The 19,903-nt window shown below is 36.9% G+C and overlaps 1 protein-coding gene across 3 annotated transcripts in view; it reads left to right on the forward strand.

The window, feature by feature from the left end:
* The window catches only part of LOC144062936 (ephrin type-B receptor 1-like), a 139,687-nt gene that overhangs the window by 94,482 nt on the left and 25,302 nt on the right, over positions 1 to 19,903 (forward strand). For all 3 annotated transcript variants that reach the window (XM_077584759.1, XM_077584760.1, XM_077584761.1), the window contains 7 exons: positions 3,051 to 3,313; positions 6,434 to 6,509; positions 9,367 to 9,491; positions 14,423 to 14,588; positions 14,852 to 14,957; positions 15,603 to 15,664; positions 17,140 to 17,337. In XM_077584759.1, coding sequence (XP_077440885.1) covers positions 3,051 to 3,313; positions 6,434 to 6,509; positions 9,367 to 9,491; positions 14,423 to 14,588; positions 14,852 to 14,957; positions 15,603 to 15,664; positions 17,140 to 17,337 — 996 coding nt within the window. The remainder of the gene's footprint in view (positions 1 to 3,050; positions 3,314 to 6,433; positions 6,510 to 9,366; positions 9,492 to 14,422; positions 14,589 to 14,851; positions 14,958 to 15,602; positions 15,665 to 17,139; positions 17,338 to 19,903) is intronic.

The raw sequence follows: 19,903 nt of genomic DNA on the forward strand, positions 1-19,903 counted from the left end.
TTGCCATTTCAACTGAAAATGTATACAAAAGTTTAAACAACAGTGCTGCAACAGTCCCCATATTTTCATCTGCCACATTCCACTGGCTTTTCATCTAAGTGAATATGTGTTTAGAGTGTTGAAGGGGCTGCATTGCTATGCAAGACGAGGAGCAGGGTTAGCAACACACTCTCTCAGCTCCACTGAGATGTGGTGGAAGTAGGTTGAGACATGAATCATTCCAGACTGTCTCTGCAGCCAGTCAGTGTGTGTGTGTGTGTGTGTGTGTGTGTGTGTGTGTGTGTGTGTGTGTGTGTGCGTGTGTGTGTGTGTGTGTGTGTGTGTGTGTTTGCGCGTGTATGTAAATCACTTCGAAACTAACAATCCCTGCTCTAGCCTCCAACAATTGTGAAGGGATGCAAAATTTGAGTAAATGTATTTTGTGGGATCCTGCATCCATATTAGTTTTTTTGTTTTTGTTTTTTGGTACTGACAACACAAACAAGCGGAATTTGCTTCCTATGTTCTTGCTGCCCTAGATAGAATTTCATGTTTTTTAGGGAGTTTAAAAGCTGGTTCATGCACAGTTCATTCACTTTATTTCACTGCTGAAATCAATGCTAATTCTTGACCATGAAAGGTGATGGAACAAAAATGACCTTTACCTGATTAACCTGACTAAGTGACTGATATGCAAATTATTTTGATCAGCATACAGTTAACTTGACCTTTTTCCCAGGCCCGTGTTTATATTTTCCACCCATTTGACGCATGACTTCTGAGTCTTCTCATGCAACAACATATTATCCAATAGAATACAGGTCATGCATTTCATCTTTCATGATAAAATTCAGAATAATTGGGACCCCATGCTGCTTACATGCCATCACGAGTCATCTCTTATTTCATGGTGGCAATCTTAAAGTACCGGTAATATTCAAAATTATTGATTTAGTGTGTAGCAAAACACGTCTGGCCCTCCACATCATTTTATGTGGCCCACAAAGGGAAAATCATGTCCAGTGACTTCATGTTTCAGGCTAAATACAAAATTCTTCACTTTTTATTATGTTGAGCTATTTCAAGCATTTTTTTTGTTACCAATCCTCTTTTTAAAAATAAACTGAAAAATATTTGAACAAAGAATTTTTCATGCACACAAATTGCACATTTCAAGTGCAAACATGAATTGAGTTCTGAAGGACTGTGTGTCACCAAGGCTCCAAATACTGTAAGTGACCTTGCATCGCAGTTTTTGCGTCAAAATGTGGATTTTGCCAACCAAATGGACACAATGACTAGCAAAACTGCTAGCGCACCGTGCTTACTCAGGCATTCTATACCTCGGCAAAATTCTATCATTAATTAAAAACAAACAAACAGACGTGTACGTGTTCACAGAGAGTAGCTTTTGACAACGAAAATATAATTTGCGCACAGTTAAATACGCTGTTGTTGTTGCACCGCATCACAATAACGGTGTATTGACAGTTGGAATGGGTAGAAACTTATTTTTTTAACGCTGAGGGGAGTGGTAAGTGAATCTTGACGACGCTTTTCCCGGACTTACATTTGGATTCATACACAAATCCATCTGTGCGTGTCTTCAAAAATTTGGTGGCGCTTTTCTTCCACCAATAACCATTCGAAAGATAAGTAAAGCTTAAAAACACTGACAAAGCAAGTAAACATTGGCTGTATGAATAATATCCGTTGAACATTCTCACTTCACATTTTTAGCCCCGAATCTCCCCGCCCAACGATCGGAAGGATGCCCCAATATCCAAAAGATAACCTTAACAGATATTCCTGCTGAGTGTAGAGTGTTCAGACTGATCTCGGCACTCGGAAAGACATTTTGGCCGCTCTGATTTCAAATCAGTTTGCATGTTCTCCCCGTGCTTGCGTGGGTTTGCTCCGGGTACTCTGGTTTCCTCCCACATTCCAAAGACATGCATGGGAGGTTTATTGAACACTCCAAATTCCTAGATATGATTATGAGTGTGGATCGTTGTTCGTCTCTGTGTGCCCTGCGATTGGCTGGCAACCAGTTCAGGGTGTACCCCGCCTACTGCCCAAAGCCAGCTGGGAAAGGCTCCAGCGCCCCCCGCGACCCTTGTGAGGAAAAGCGGTTAAGAAAATGGATGGATGGATGGATGATTTCAAATCGGGGATATTCAACAAGTTTCATTGTTTTGGCCCAAATTCTCACCATGTGTGGTGTGCCCGAGGACAAATGAACCTGTTGACAGTGACGTGCAGCCAATCACATAATGAGGTGATTAGGAAGCAAAGAACCATGTTGGGCAGCCCAAAATCAAAACAGTCAGGGCGTAACAGAAAGTCTGTGCTCCTTTAAACAGCACCTTTTCTTTTTATGTTGCTTTTTTTCTGCTAAAAACAAACCGCCAAGTATCGCCACAGGCCAACCATCAACCAAAACTGGCCTATCGCCAGCTTTAAATGTGCATCGCCATTCAATAGATGAACAGTATCTAGGGATATTACCAAAAAAAAGACTTTAAAAATGACATATACATATATATAAAAAAATTTAAGTTATTACAATTACTTAGCTAAGAGTACATTTCTATTTCTTTAATTAGATATACAAATGTCATTTCTTTACGTATATGTTAAATATCGCAGTATCTATCACAATATTCAAAACCTATATCGTATGTTTTTGCAATATCGTTCATATGTTTAGTTAAACCTTTGTTTCAGATCACCGGGATTGTCCCGCAAAAAAACTGCTCCTTAATATTACAAAGTTGCTCCTCAAATAACACCATTGATTAGCAAATATGCTCCTAAAAAAAGTTATTTTGAGCCTTGGTCATAAAAGAATGAGCTTCTTATTTCTTTAACGAGTGTTTGATTATAGTTGATGGTCATCCCTGACAACAAGTCCACACAAAATGAAAATAGTTCAAGAATAAATAAATAAAAGTACAGCTTTAGGGCCCTATTTTCGCAGAGGGACACTTTAAAGTTATTAGATTTTTTTTTTTTAAATACTTTTAAATTCAATTCTGATTTTTTAAAAATCATTCTCCCATCTCTTCCAGGTGTCCCATCGGGTCCTCGTAACTTAGTCTCAGTTGTTAACCAGACATCAGTGCAACTGGAGTGGCATTCACCACGTGACATCGGGCATCGGGAAGACTTGTCCTATAATGTGTTGTGCCACCGATGTCACAGCAGTGAGCGACGGGTGTGTCAGCCATGCGATGACAGTGTGGCCTATGTTCCAGGCCGGAGGGGGTTAAAAGTCACCAAGGTGGAAATCAGCAAGCTGCGAGCCCACACATCATACACGTTTGACATACAGGTTTGTTTCATGACATCTTGCATGTTGGCTTTTATTTAATTGTAATATGCAAACATTTTTCAAACATACATTTAAAAAATGTTGCGTTTGAAATACTATTATAAAATATGTTATAGTAAATTGGTGACAAAATATCGGGGACTGAGGTTCACGCAAATGCATCTTTTTTTTTAAAATGGAATGAACTCATTGTTCTACTTTTAATATGGAGCGTTTTGTTTGCCAAAATGTTTTTGGGGATCACTTTTTGCACATGCTCTGCAAAACTCTGAGAATCTGTCCCCATATGTAACAATACATTCTAGAGTTGTGCTTAAAATTATTAAATATCATACATCTGTCTGTCCAATCACACATACACAAATGTCCGTCTGAAAGACAAAAATAATCTTTATATTAGTTGGTTGATAATTTAATTTCTGATCCTAAATGGTGAGGTCAAATTATAGATATTGGTGCTTTTGTTTTGCCAGTGGCTTCAAATGTATGGTTGTGTGTTGATAAAAGTGCGCTGAATTTAACTTTCAAACTTTGATCATGAGCCAACTTTATCATCATCATCATCGGGCCATCAGGTCTGACTGCCTGCTCCAAGGTCACCTGTCTTGTAACTGTCACCTCGGTGTCCTTGTGAGCGCAGATCTGAAAGAGTGTAGTGTGTGATTGAACTGTGACTAGCTAAGATCTCATCATAGCAATACCACTTGATTGTTTTAAAAGATTAGTATTCTAGTTAGTTCCACTTTCTAGTTCATTCACAATAATCTTCCATACACACTTTGATAGAGAGATACACTGTTTTTTAAATGGCCTAATGTGGATTGGTTGAAAATGACCCTCATAATTAAATTATGGAATACAATGGTATTGATTTTTAACTGATATGCTCACTGGATTAAATTGGCTTTAAAAAAAAGAAGATGGATGCTCATTATGGAAAAGTGGTACCTCAGAGTGCGACCACAACCCATTATAGAATAAAACCAAATGTCCCGTTGAGATAAATTATATTGTGAATAAGTCGTTTAAGTGCACAAACTGTGACCATAATAAAACCTTTAATAACTGTAAAAGCAATGGTTTAACTCATATTTGAACATTTCTAATTATACTAACTTGTTAACTTAAACTTAAAGATGAATGAAGAGGGATATATATTTCAAATATTTGAAACAAAGGTATTCACCAATTTATTGTTAAAAGCTGTAACACACACACACACACACACACATGCGCGCACACACACACACACACACTGCAACACCCTACCTTTCGTAAAAAAGAGGGATGTTCAATACCATTTCTTTTTTCAGACCAATACCAGTACGAGTACTCAATAATTGGGTAGTCACTGATACTGATACCAAGTACCGAAACAACTGGTACTTTTGATACATAAAATTTCCTCCCCAAAAACACTGAAAGATCATTTTAAAGAAAGCCCTATATAGCCCAATATAGTATTTCTCCTTAAAATTGCATGAATTTTATGGCAATTTTATAGGCTTCTCATTTCTAGTTCTTGATAGTAAAAGGTCCTCAATAGGGCAGCTGATACTGTTATCGGTCACTGTTGTGTGTATCGTTATTTTTAAATAAGACCTGGTATCGGACAAATACCAGTACTCACCCTTCCCTAGAAAAGCCAACATAGCAGTCTACATCTTCAGTGTTCCTATACACTTGTTGAATAGTAATTCTAATAAATATCATTCAAATCCACGTCATCTGTCAGAGAAGTCCTTACTTCACAAAAAACAATCAAATATGCAGTCAGAGAATCTTATCAAAGCAAAGGCAATGTAGCAAATGGAAGCATTCGATTCCTAACTAAACAAAATCTGTAACATCTCTGAACACAAGCAACACTTCTGCTGGACATCCACAAGCAGTCTGCTGGTGATTGTCTCATCGACACTGAAATACTTTTTTTTGTATCGCTGAACAAAAGCATGTATCCGTATTTTTTTTCCTTGCCACCATTGGATTACTGTTACAACATGCCAAAAGAAACGTCAAAACTATTGTAAAGTTAATCCTTTGACGCTAGCTGAAATTAGTTTTGAGCAGAATGATTTTTGAAAGGCGTTATTTTTATTAACGTCCAGTCGTTCAAAATTCATGCTGATATCAAGCACATATTTACAGTGTTGATTTTGAAATGAGTCATCTGAAGAGTGCATTCCCAGCAGTTATGGAAGTAACTGTTCACTTAATTACCTCACAGATGATTAAATCTGCTATAATGTCAGCCAAGAGATAAAGGGGTGCCTGTAAGCTTGCTTTTGAAAACTCACTGGGCTTTTCATTTGGTAGACATGCATAATCTGACATCTAGTACAAGAGTCATCAAAAATTTCATTTCATTTCTCAGTTTCGATTCAAACTCTTAATGATTGTTTAACAATATTTGAATTTTGTGGTTATAGTTTGCAGTGGTGAAGGACTGTTGCATCATATTGATAGATGTTATTAATATTGAAATTAGGGGTGTCAGGCGATTAAGTTTTAAAGTCATAATTAATTGCATGACTTCAATAGTTAACTCATGATTAATTGCAAATTCTATATCTGTTCTAAATGTACAATAAAATTGATAAAATGTACAACAACGTTTTTTTCTGAGTTTTCATACTCCATCTAATCTTTAACATTAAGTAACTTGTGAAATTCTGCACATTTTTAAAATTGTTAAATACAACTTGACCCCAGTCTCCACAAATATAGGCATTATTATTACATTTATTACTGTTAAATTTTGACGTGGACGTGTCTGCAGCGTTGCGACTAGAATTCCCCCAGTACAGGCTTTCCAAGTAAGGGGTGGTCATTAATTGCGTGTTTAAAAAAATTGTGGCATTAAAGGAACTTTAAATTGACTCCAATTTAACGCACTAATTAAATTACATCAACCCCATTTACTACAGCAAGTAGTGTTGTTCAATAATACTGCAAACCATAATGGTAAATATAATTTTACATGACATGTCTTCAATTGGATGTCGGTGTCCATAATTTTGCTGGCTTGAGAGTACATATGGCCCTTTGGAAAATGGATTTTATAATAACAGTTGTATAATGTATAAAATGTAAGATGCTGATTATATTTACATTCTACAGGCTGTCAACGGAGTTTCCAACAAGAGCCCTTATCCCGCCCAGCAAGTGTCAATCAACATTACAACCAATCAAGCTGGTGAGTGCAAAAGCATTGTGTGAGTAAATGCATGTGTGTGCGGCCATCTGTGGGGTGTGTGTAATCGTACCCTGGGGCCGTGTGGATTATGTGAGCAAGGGATGGCTAGGGGGATAAAGGAAATTGAGCTGCAGCCTTTTAATTCATAAAACATGTTCTCAGCTTGTCATCTCTTTGCCTCTGTCTTCCTTCTACACCCCCTCGCTCCTCTGTGCTCCTGCAGCTTTCTTTCATCATGCTGTACTTTTTTGCCTCTGCCTTCCTCTTAGTTCTTGTTTTCTTTCTTGCCTTCAACCAATGGCCCTGGCCCTCCTTCCAGTCTCTGACAGCATACTTCTCACAGACTGTAAAGGCAGCCAAGTTACTGCTACATCAATACTTTATAGAGACGGATTTAAATGAAATATCCACCCGCATTTAGATGTTTATATTCTGATGCAAAATAGTATTTACCTCATTTCCAGTATCCCAGGCTAATTTTTTCAAATTTTTTCTATATAAGTAATCCCTTTTCTTCTGAGCAGATCTAAAATCTACTGCCAGATCCAAACCTCCCTCATTCCATCAATGTTTTAGTATAAAAAAAAGACTTATTTTTCATCTCTATAAATAAAAGCTTCTAAATCCATGCACACGTTCTGAATATTTTCCAGGAGAAGTATTTAAAAGTGAGAATTGATTAGAGCAGTCTTTTAAAGATATCATAACTCAATGATTTGACTTAACAGTAGTGTTAATTTCATTAACGAAAACTAAACAAAAATAATTTCATCAACACACATTTTTCACCGGACTAAAACTAAACTAGACTAGACTAAAATACTCATTAATAAACAAAAACTGGCACAAAATCAGTATGCATTTTTGTCGACTAATGAAGACGAGACAAAAATTTACTTCACTTAATAAACACATCTGTGACAGTGTCATGTGACACACAGTGAGTGACACACCAACTTTCAAATCTGCAAGTAGCAAGTGCAACATGCACAGACATATGAGCCAGACAGGAGGTGGATTCATGGTAAGTAAAAAAAAAAAAGAAAGAAAGAAAAAAGTTAATTAACCCGCAGCTATAACATTCCAACAATAATGTTAATCCGACCGCTAATTAATGTAATACATTTACTATGGAGCCATAGTAGCCACTGTGTGAGATGAGAGTAAAATTTTATGTGAAATCGTTTTAGATCTGAAATGTTCAACATAATCTGCTGACAAAAAATATACAGCGGTGAAATGATTAAAACTAGACTAAAACGTTACTAGACGAATAAAATTACGTTTTCTTGGACTAAAATAAAGACTAAGATGCTAGATTTGCAGTCGACTAAAAATTAACTAAATAAAAACGGGATGAGGTTGATTAACTGCGATAAAAACGAACAAGTATAGACTTGTATATACACTGGGTGGGGTCACATCCACGGTGTAGGGGTAGAGTTTGCCAGTCTGCGATCTGGCGAACTCAGTAACAGGGTTACTTTTCACTCGGCACGCCGGCGTCACGACCGGGACCTTTCCCTGGGGTTTGGGGGGCCCCCTGTCTCCCGGTGCTCCCTTCCCACCTTCCGTCCCACCACGCGGCTGGAGGTGGGGTGGGCGTGGGTGCCCCCGCTACTCCGCTGTTCGGCCCCTCTCCGACATGATTCCTGGGTACGGGGGTCCCCGGGATTTGGGGGTCGGGGTTTGGGGGGCTGGTAGGGGTGGGGTCGGGGGGTTGGTGGTTTGTTTGGGGGGGTGAGGGGTTTTGTGGGAAGAGCGGGAAGAGCGGGGGCTGTGGGTCGGTGGGGTGCCTGGTGGGCCTGCCGTGCCTCGTTCTGCTGCGTTGGGCTGGGGGTGTGGGCCGTGTTGGGGTGGGGGGTGCGCCGGGCTCCTGGGTTTGCTCTCCGGCCGCTTCCCCCACGGGGCCTGGGGGTTGTCCCCTAGCGCTGCCGGGGCCTGGGGGGTAGTGCTTGCCCTGTCCTGGCCGGAGTCGACGACTCCCCTCTTTGGTGGAGGTTTTCATGCATGCTAGATCCACCACACCAGCATCTACCGAAATTTAAACACAATCTGCTTCTTCCTCTGGTCGCTGAATCGGTGGAGGCTGATGTCTGTGGATCTCACTCTGCTTCATCTATCCTTCCTTCCCTTCTTTAGTCTTTCATTTGGTCTCTTCAGGTCTCTCTAATTTGTTGGAATTTATATACTTCTGGGGTTGGTGAAAAATTCTGGTTTGTAACCCTGTGTGTAGTAGGTGGTGTCTGGTTGATGCTGGATTTCTTCAACAACTTCACGACTCGGGATTCTGAAGTATTCGGTTTAGGTGAAGGGTATGGGATTTTTTTATAGGTTTTAGGTGAATTCATGAGCACAAACTCACACGTACGCACATATGCACACACGCACATGCTCACGCACAAAAAGAGAGAGCAATGATGATGACATGTTGAATCCGTAAAATTACCGAATGAACAATACTGAGCTTCCTCAAAAAAAGATGGAAATAAGTGTGACGGAAATTGGACTAAAACTGAGACTAAATTTAAAATTGGCGGATAAAATGAACACTACTTCTCAGTAGATGAATGCCTAAAAAACCTTTAAAAAAAAAAAATAAATCCCAGTATCAAAACCATAAATACACAAAACACTTTGGCCAACAGCCACAGGCCATTAAAATGATGTGTAAAATGCATTATAGCCATTATTCTTGCTACCCCATTAGTGGCAAGCACATTTTCATGATGGGGTAAAATGCTTCTTCGGTGGTTGTAAATAATCCAACAGATGTCATTGCATCATTATATATATTTGCATAATTCTTGTATGATAGAATGCTAACTGTGTGCACCTGTGTGTGCATTTTTAACAGCACCTTCAGTGGTACCCATTATGCACCAAGTGAGCTCAACAAGCCGCAGTTTCTCATTGTCGTGGCCGCCCCCTGAACATCCCAACGGAATCATCCTCGACTATGAGATACGATACTATGATCAGGTATATTTGGATGATTAATGTGCTTTTGTGTGCTTTTTCCATACTGTTCAATACCAGCAGTCCATTAGATTCAATAAAATGGGCAAATCAAATGCAGTATCATCAGTTATCACGACTGTCGAGCTGCAGTGTTGACACTGTTTGCTCAATTTAACTCCCTCACTGCTGAAATACTGTAAACAACTGTTCAGTCATTGTTTATCTCAGGTATTGGCAAATGCAATAAGTGGGGTCTGGCTGTGCTTCACTCAAAAATATTTTAATTTTGTAAAATAACAGCATGCATGATAGTGCTTACTAGCTAGCCTATATTTCTTTGTAATTAAGTAAGATTTTCTTTTTGGAAAAAAAATGCACAAAAAAATATATATTTCAACTTAATATTGACACCTTTTTAAAATAATAATAAAGAGTATTTTTTCAGGAAACAAAAAAATTAACCATTTGCATCATAAGGAGATGATTTCGGCAAAAAAAAATATTTGCAAAAAATTTACATAATCATTTATTTTAAGCAGGTGACGATATGTCTTATTTGGACTATTAATTTTATACAAGTTTGGTAGCACAATATTAATATTAAAACAGAAGAAAACGTTGTGCAGCATTCCGAAAAGATATGGGAAAACCCCTCCCCCTTCAGGCCAATTAAAGGAAGTCTGCCAACTAGCAACATTTTGCCACCTCAACAAGTACTTCAGGCTCCAGGTCCAGATTCGTTTGAGTTGGAAAATGACTAATTCTGTTGGACAGTGACCATTTGTTGTTCATTGGTGTTCAATGATAATAAAAAGGTAACTGATCGTATTATTGGTCTTCTTGTTATTAAAGTTTGTAACAAAATAACTGTGAAAAGAGCGCTTATGGGTACAATCAGGAACACCACCACCAAAGGTCCCTCATGTGGGTTCTAGCTAGGGTCCAACTTGAGCCCATCTGCACAGCAAAAATTGGTTAAAAGTGTATATATATATATATATATATGTATGTATGTATGTATGTATATGTATGTATGTATGTATGTATGTATATATATATATATATATATATATATATACTGTGTATATATATATATACAGTGTATATATATATATATATACAGTGTATATATATATATATACTGTGTATATATATATATATATATACTGTGTATATATATATATATATATATACTGTGTATATATATATATATATATATACTGTGTATATATATATATATATATATACTGTGTATATATATATATATATATATACTGTGTATATATATATATATATATATACTGTGTATATATATATATATATATATATACTGTGTATATATATATATATATATACTGTGTATATATATATATATATATACTGTGTATATATATATATATATATACTGTGTATATATATATATATATATACTGTGTATATATATATATATATACTGTGTATATATATATATACTGTGTATATATATATATATATACTGTGTATATATATATGTATATATATATACTGTGTGTGTGTATATATATATATACTGTGTGTGTGTATATATATATATACTGTGTATATATATATATATATATATACTGTGTATATATATATATATATACACACAGTATATATTTATATATATATGTGTGTGTGTGTGTGTTATTAATACATTAAAAGGGCAAAGTGAGAGAAACTACTCCCCAAAAATGTGCTAGCTGCAATCTATCAAAATCAAGCCATTGGTTGAAAAATTAAGAGGCAAAATAACATATAATGAAATTTTCATTTCACTGTTTCTTCTTTTTATATTGATTACAGTATATTACAGACAAAAATAATATGTCAGCTGTTTTTCCCGTACTGCCACCTCTTTGTTTTCACCCCGTCAACCTTCCTCCTGACTTCCTCATCCATTGCCTTCACTCTTGTAGATAATGAGGTTTGAATTCCACAAATTTAATATGGTACAGGGTGGTAGGATTTTTTCCCCTTCTTGCTTATCTCTGGCTACCAGACCTTCCCAGATGGGGGCCAGCCTAACCTCCACTCTGTGGCAGGCAAAAAGATCCTCAACACCCACACTTGTGCCTACAAAAAGAAAAAGAAAAAAAACGCACGCACGCACGCACACACACACACACACCTCACCTAAAAACTCAATTTCTGTGGTCAGTTGTAATTTTATAATTTGTTATCGTTCACTGAACAAAAATGTGCCTGTAAGTGTTTTTTGTGTCTTTAGTATCAATCAGAGCTCAGTTGTTTGTCTTTATGAATAGTATGAATTATTGGCGTAGTTATGCCACGTGTAAAGAAAATATTTTAGTATAACCAATAAAAGTTTGCATGTTTTTTTTCTGGGACAAATGGTTTGTTGTTTTTTGCGCAATGACAGTTACTATAGTCAAAAGGCAGTGACCTTTCAATGCTTTCACAAACTAATTTGTTTGGTACAGTAAATCATTCTACACAGTACATCCATCAACCTAATTTAGTTTCTATTCTCTCTTTCCTTTTTCTCTCTTGAACACTGTTCGCCATCTTCTTCCAGGCCTCTGTCATCCTTACAGCATGCCCCCCACCCCCCACACACACACACACACCCCGCCCCCGCACAGCTTTCAAACCATCATCATCTCTATCATCCTTTTCCTCTTATTTTTTTATTCAGCTCCAGGATAACCCTGCCTGGAATTAAGAAGCTAGTGTGTGGTTTAGTTGTGATTGAAGCAACTTGCCTTGGGTTTATAAGATAGGGTCTGTACTTCTGATATGTTATCAACAAGATAACTAATGGAAATTGACATTGTTACATTGTTTTTTCCAGGTAAACATGTCTATACGTTGATTTTATATATATATATATATATATATATATATATATATATATATATATATATATATATATATATATATATATATATATATATATATATATATATATATATATATATATATATTCTATACTCTTCTTTACTCTTTTTAATCAAGGTTCGAAATTAACTTTTCACATCAGCTATTGACTCTCTAAATTTACTAGCCAATAAGAATTTCCACCAGCCATTTTTTTTTACCTTTAGCACCGCTGTTTTCATTATCCCCTGCCACATGAAAGCGGTGCAACATTGCTATGTTTGTTTTTGCTAAAAGAAATGAAGAATATACAATTTAGTTTTTTTATTAGCAGTTTTAGGAAAAAGGTTTTACAAAAAAAGAGTGTTTTATTCAAATTCGATTGTTGAACGCAAGCAAAAACTTGTTTATGAAACTGAAAATCAAAAAACATAAAAGTGTGTTTGTCATGTACAAATAAACATAGTAATGTTACACTGCTTTTACTCTGTGAGTGCACAGGACAACTTTTTACGCGGGTAACTACTGACCAACACTGACCACAGCATTCACCCTTTGCACAGCCAATGAGCACGTTAAAAGTCATTACATACAGGAGTGTCTCATACAGGCCAAAGTGGCTGGTAGTTTTTTTTATCAACACCGGACAAAATGAATTTAAACCCTCATTTGTTAATGTTAAACCCTGTTTGTAATTATATCATAAATCTAAAACTTGTGTAAGTTGAAAAGGCAGAGGAGAGGCACAGAAATATTTATGGAGTTTAAGGGGTGCTCAAGGGGTGTAATGAGGTTTTAAAAAAAACTGGTTGGATTTACCCCAAAAATTATAAAAACATGCTTTACTATTCAAGGCTGTTCACTTTCTTTACAGCTAAAAAGACGTACCTTTAAGTTGCTAGCAACTGTGCAATCTGTATATCCACATTAAACTTGGCTTGACAGAGCAGCTTCTGGCTGTGCATACACATAATATATTGTGTTCCACTTGGATACAACTTGACGAGGAAATGATAATTAATCTGAATATTTTAATATACAACTTTTCATGACGTAGTCAGCATTGGGATGCACTGATAACACTTTTTTTTTCAGACCAAGTCTGAGTACAAGTAATTCCATTTGATTACTCACTGATACGTAATAATGCTATCACTTCTTGCAATTGTAATGAAAATGTGTTTTATTGTTGCAGTTGCCTAAAAGTGTCACAGATGTCCTCAAAGTGTCTCCACACAGCTGACAGGCTGGTCATGTGGTATTGGTGTGTAGTATCTGAGCAACAAGTCCAGAGTATACTGTATTGCATAGGTATCAAACTCCGGTCCTGGAGGGCCTTAGTCCTGCAGGACCGGAGTTTGACTAAATGAAGTAGGATCCTCGATTACTAAATTATTAGATTGCTGCACCCCTATTGTATGGACAATACAGACAATGGCACTGACACAAACTGGTGCATCCCTGAATCAATTTCAATGTAACAAAATATCCTTGGAAAAATATAAATCCATAATGGAAAAATATATTATGGTATAGTGTTAACTGTATATATCATGTACACGATGTAAAAAAATGTAAACAGGAAGATGCCAACAATTGATTAAATAAACACTTCACATCAATTAAACTACCCCTGCCTGGAAAAAAAATACAAACAATTAAAGATGAGCATTACATGCAAATTAGGTAAAACTGACTTTGCTACTACTGTCTCATCTGAGTGATTTGATGTGCATACAGAGCTATTTGAATAAATTACAGTAATATCATATAAACCAGTTTCCAAAGGATGGCGCGGGAATCCTGTGTGCAAAGATGGTGATTGTCATTTAAATCCAAGTTATCAGCTGTAGCTGTCTGGTGTGCCAGCAAGCTGGGTTCATGTGTGACTCACAGTCAAGACTGTAATTTAGCAATTTGTCACACCAAGTCTCTGCCCTTTGGAGATATGTTCTATACCATGGCATAGCTGACGCGTAATCCAGCCAAAGTGCACTAGATAAAGGTCATTGTAGTTTTTGATCATATGGAAAGTTCAATTGAGGATCAGTATTCTTTCTCAGAAATGGCATCTCTCTGTACTGTCCTCACAGTCTCAACCGTCAGAGTCAAACAGTTCAGTAGTTCAGAGCGAGACCCCCAGAGTGATTCTAGAGGGGCTGAGGCCTGGCACCGGCTACGTGGTTCAGGTGAGGGCCCGCACTGTGGCTGGCTACGGAGGTTACAGCAAAGAGATGCTCTTCCAAACGCTCACTGATGGTAAGTGTGTGGGTGTGCTGCTGGAGTAGTGTGGAGGTGTGTGTGGTGTGGAGGAGTGGGAGCTGCATGCGCAATCAAAGGATATGAGTGGTTTAGCTAGATTGGAAATCTGTCTGGAAATGTTTTCAGTCTACCTGACGTGTACTGTATGCGGGCTTTCGAAACATATTGTATGTTGTTCAATTTCTTTTTGTATTATTTTAAATGTTTCAGCAATTCATCTACAGTGCAATTTAATGAGCAATATTCGTATGTTTTTGCAGATGAGTTCAAGTCAGAGCTTGGACAACAGCTCTCCATGATTGCAGGCTCCTTAGTAGGCGGTGTTTGTATTGTTTCTCTGGTAGCCATCGCCATCATTTGTACCAGGTGATACACCCATTAAAAAAAAAAAAAATACTTCATACAACATACTCTGCATCCATGCTAGCGGAAATGATCTGCTTTCCACTGATCTCCTTGATCTGCTCACATGATATGGTGTAGGCTGAAAAGCTTACTTAAGCGTCACTTGCTTTAGGATACTTGCTTTCCAATTGGGGCTCATTTGTGAGTTCGTTAAAAGCAGCAGCCCTGTAATCCCAAAATTGTCTGCGACAAACTAAAATGGCTGACTTTTAGTTCACTTTCAGGCATAGGTCTTGACATGTACAGTCAGTTATAGTTTACTGTAACCATAAAACATATACAGTACATTTACTAGCACTTTGGTAGAGGATTTTTTATTATTTTTTTAGGTATGTTGAAGCATGTGACTTGTTTGACGCATACTGGAGGTGTCTGTGTGAGGATCTGTTACCGTACAAATCATAATAATAAAAAAAAACAATGATAATAAAAATAAAAATAAAAATGTTTCTTCTACTCAGATAAAAGTCAACAAAACACAACAGTGACACATCAAACTAATACTAATGAATACCTACTAATTAGCCCGTTTTTGTATCGGTTTGTCTAGCTGTCTTATACCTTCTTGTCTTACTTCTTGTTTGTTTGCATGTTCTTTCCCTGCAGGAGAAGGCAGTTGAAAGAGAGTGCGTATGGTGACAAGCTGCAGCAGTACAATGCAGGGGGAGGTATAACACATTGTTTATGTTAAATACACATTTGTATATGATATAAGCAAAAGTATTTAGATATTAGGCCATTAAATAGTTAACGGTATTGCCACAATATTACTAAAATAATGCACTGAAAGCATTGAATAATGTTTTATTTTGAATGCAAAAATATAAAATCAGCAACCCTGTCTTATTTTTTATACAAAGTACATTGGAATTTATGAACAGCAACAACAAAAGTGAACTTAGATGCATGCTGCCGGACACTACAAACAGTGCTATGTTTAATAGCGGTGAGAATATAAAAAAAACAATCTAATTAATTTAATTTTAATCAAATACAAATATATGACATTAAAAATACATTGTTTTAAGACTTTTGCACCAATTGCTCAAATGTCTGTCAAAAGTCTGCCTTCTCTAGACTTTATCAGAATTAGGTTAGTGCTTATACATGAAGAATATCACTTCAAAATGCTCTAATGTTTTGTTCTTACCCATCTGATAATGGTAATAATAATAATAATGCATCCGATTTATGCAGTGCTTTTCTAGACACTCAAAGACACTTTGCAGAGGAATGGATACATTATTCTGTGGGTGTTCTTAGCTAGCTGTGTGTTTGGAATCTTTATCCTTTTGGAGGACCAATGAAATGTGCCTTAGGCCAAACTTTCTTTCTTGAATGGAAAAGCACAAACAATTTTGCTTCTGCCATGAGTACAAAGAAAATAACATCATACCTCCCGGAATATGTTGAGGAGGCTAGCTCACGTTGTGAGCTGTTTTTTGCATCAGTCACAGGGTGTCTTAAATCTGTGCAGGGTACAATTAAATCTCAAGACAATTCTGGAGTGAAATGTACTGCTTAGTGTCAGAAAGTTTGGTCTCTGTGCAAACACGGAAGAGGTCCACTGAACATCAACAGATGGAGTTGGCTAAAATGCAGTGTACCTGTTGACAAGTGCACACGTCTCACTGAGAGTTACCGTAACCGTGTGAGTGCAGTGATGGTTTTAAAAGTTTACGTAACATAAAATGAAGGAGACATATGCATTTTTTAAACAATTTAAAATAGTTCCCAGGTGCCTTAAAAACATGTATGTGGCATGTTTTCTTCCCCAGGCCGAGCATCAAGAATTACAGTATATCACATTTTTCACACCCAATTTCCTGTCTTGCAAATATCAAGATATTTTAGGGCCCAATCTACACTCAATGGACAGTGAATTGAGCCGCCAAACCAAGCAGCAGTTAGATAAAAATGAGGTAGTAGTGCAGACAAAATTTCAGAAATAGCTGCGTAAATAATTGAGAATATACTTGGTTGTTGGTAGTGTTGGTGTACAAGATGTTAAAAAGTCAACTTTCCATAATACTGTATGTCTTCTTTTAGTTAGTTTTTGTCAATTTTTTAGGGTAATTTTTCTTTATTATTCAAGTACCAAGAATGTTACCTACAAAGTATAAAGCTGTGTCTCTTTTATCAGAGGTGACGCTGAGGACTGACATGTTTAGTGGTCCTACCCCCACGGTGACCTTCCCGACCCTGTCTGATAGTCACAGTTCACCGGGGGTCAAGATATATATCGACCCTTTCACCTACGAAGACCCCAATGAGGCTGTACGAGAGTTTGCCAAGGAAATTGATCCCTCATGTGTCAAGATAGAGGAAGTCATTGGCTCAGGTAAGTGTTTTTATATACCTGCCATCATTGAATATTGTGTCATTCATCTCTGGCATGCAAGCATTCAGTTTTAAGTTTGTTTATCGATTCTATAATGACTACAAAGTCAGTGAGTGGAGCACAGAGCACCTCCAACAAGGTTGAACTGTTAACAAAAAAACATTGAGTGTCTTGTTTGTTTTATTGTTCTTCTATTTGTTAGTGATCAACCTATTTTCTGGTTCATTAAATATCTTGTCTTTGTAGTGTATTTATTTGAAAATAGAAAGAAAAGAATTTGCAAATTATTTTGTTATTTATTTATATATTGTTATATTTATTTTGTATTCTGCTTTATGTTTTACACAACGTCCACACTTGATTGGAATTTGGGTTTGTACGTTCAAAGCAGAAAAAATTCACATTGTCCTATTGGAATAAGCTTTACCGACTATTGCAGCGCCACACTAGTGCCAGATGATGCAACGGTTGAGCCAGAGTTGACTGTCAGTAATTATAGAGATGGTAAGTCAGTAAATTGTCGAAGTAAGTTTCCTAAAGATTGTGAGGGTGAACTGAGTAATCGCCAGTATTGCCTGCTAACTGTAGTTGTTAGCTGGCTCGGTATTTTACTTTTACTTCATGTTTAATGACATCCCATGTTTTCAAAGGTAGAGACTTTTATTTTTGTAACATTAACATTAGAGTTGAACATCTTTTTACACTTAAACTACACACTTGTGTGATATAAATGAGACTTGTATTACTCAGTCGTCATTAGTCAAAACCAATCAGCATTTTAAGGTTCCACTGTGTATTCTTCACAATGTTTTCAAAAAGACACATTGGCAATGCTTGTTTGTTCCTTCCAAGAGAGAGCCTGTCACTTGAGCCGACAGATAACAATAGGCTAAATAAACCAATTTTACATGTCAGTGAGCATGAGGCGGGAACAAGCCATTCCAATTATTTTTGTGTGCTTTGAAGTTGAGAAAGATTTGCTTTCATTTATGCTGAAACATCCACCAGAGGATAGGTTGTGTCAATGCAGCTATCTCAACGTAAAATTGTGTTTGACGTGTTGCTCAAAATTGTAGTTTTGCATTCTAGCTGTCATACAGTAAGTGCAAAGTGAAACTTCAACAAACAGATGAAAAATTGGATGAAGTCAAATTTAAATCCAAACTTAAATCCTTGCATGGAGCAATTTAGTTTAGACATATTATGAATATTTTATTTTAATGATTTAAAACAGCTTTCAGGTGTCTATGAAATGTTTGAAATGTTTCATAAATGTACGCCAAAGATGAACAATTGTTCTACATTTTACAGACCATATATTTCCTAATTCTTCTGTTTGTTTGGCCCATGTTTGTCTCATGTAAGTGAGCTGTTTATTTCCCCACCCTGTATATTGCTGGCCCAATGGTGAGTACAGAATATTGTAGAAATCAATTCAATGAACTAGTGCTTCTCAATTACAACTTTACATGATTTGCCCATGGAGGTCTGCAGTTCCTTGTATTCATACTTTGCTGGCTTCAATTTACTACATAGACTCAGTACACCTCTCGCACTCTGAATTTAAAGAGAATGAGAGGAGCCACTTCCATTGGCTGGGAAATAAAGAAGGCGGTGTTCACGTGCAGAACGGCACAAATCTTCCATTTCATACACCAATGGGAGGCTGCTGCCAGGTCCACTGGGAGCAAATTGAGGTTCAGCATCTTGCCCAAACCCAAGCACACTTCGACATGGTCAAAATCGAACCCAGAACCTTCGGGTTGGGAGACAAACATTCTACAACTGACCCATGCTGCCCGTAAATGGTATATTCGCACTTGGCAAGTGGACAGGCACTTAAGAAAAACAATTACAAGCAAAGTCAATTTCACATAATATGGCCCCATGAGGGTACACGTTACATGTTACATATAATGCATGTATGCAACTCAGAATTAAGAGAACCTTCTCATGCAGACCCTCATCTTCCATGTTGTTGGTTGTACTGTTGACAAATTTATCATATTTATGCCTTTGCTCTGCTCATAATTGGTGTCCACAAAGCCTGTGCAAAATACAAGTCAGTATTACATCACTAGTGCGAAATTAACAATCAATTGGCATCTGTCGAAATGTCACTTTGAATTTTTTAAAGTCTATTAAATAACACATTTACAAGGACCGCTATTGAAGTAATTAGTCTCAAGAGTAATACTCTGTGACTCTCTGATTTGAATTATTATTATATAATATTTGTCCAACAACTACACAAAAGGTGGTTATCAATCATTTCATTTTAGAAAATTATTGTGTCTCTTCTGTGCATTACTTGTATCATAAATGCATATAATTACATATTGATATTCATGCACATGGTTGAATCGGATACTTCTTATTGATTTTGAATAACTTTGTGGATATAAGCAGACCAAGTTAGTGTCTTAGGTCGACTCCAACTCAAGCCAAAAAATCAGGGCATTTTTCGGTCTGTAAATATAAAGTATGTTTATCCCCCGATGTTACTGGGCCAGAATTAACTCTGGGAAATGTCTTTTTGGCTGATAGAAGCCATGAAGCACATTCG

This window comes from Vanacampus margaritifer, chromosome 13 (assembly GCF_051991255.1).
Source record: "Vanacampus margaritifer isolate UIUO_Vmar chromosome 13, RoL_Vmar_1.0, whole genome shotgun sequence".
In the NCBI taxonomy this organism is placed as follows: Eukaryota; Metazoa; Chordata; class Actinopteri; order Syngnathiformes; family Syngnathidae; genus Vanacampus; species Vanacampus margaritifer.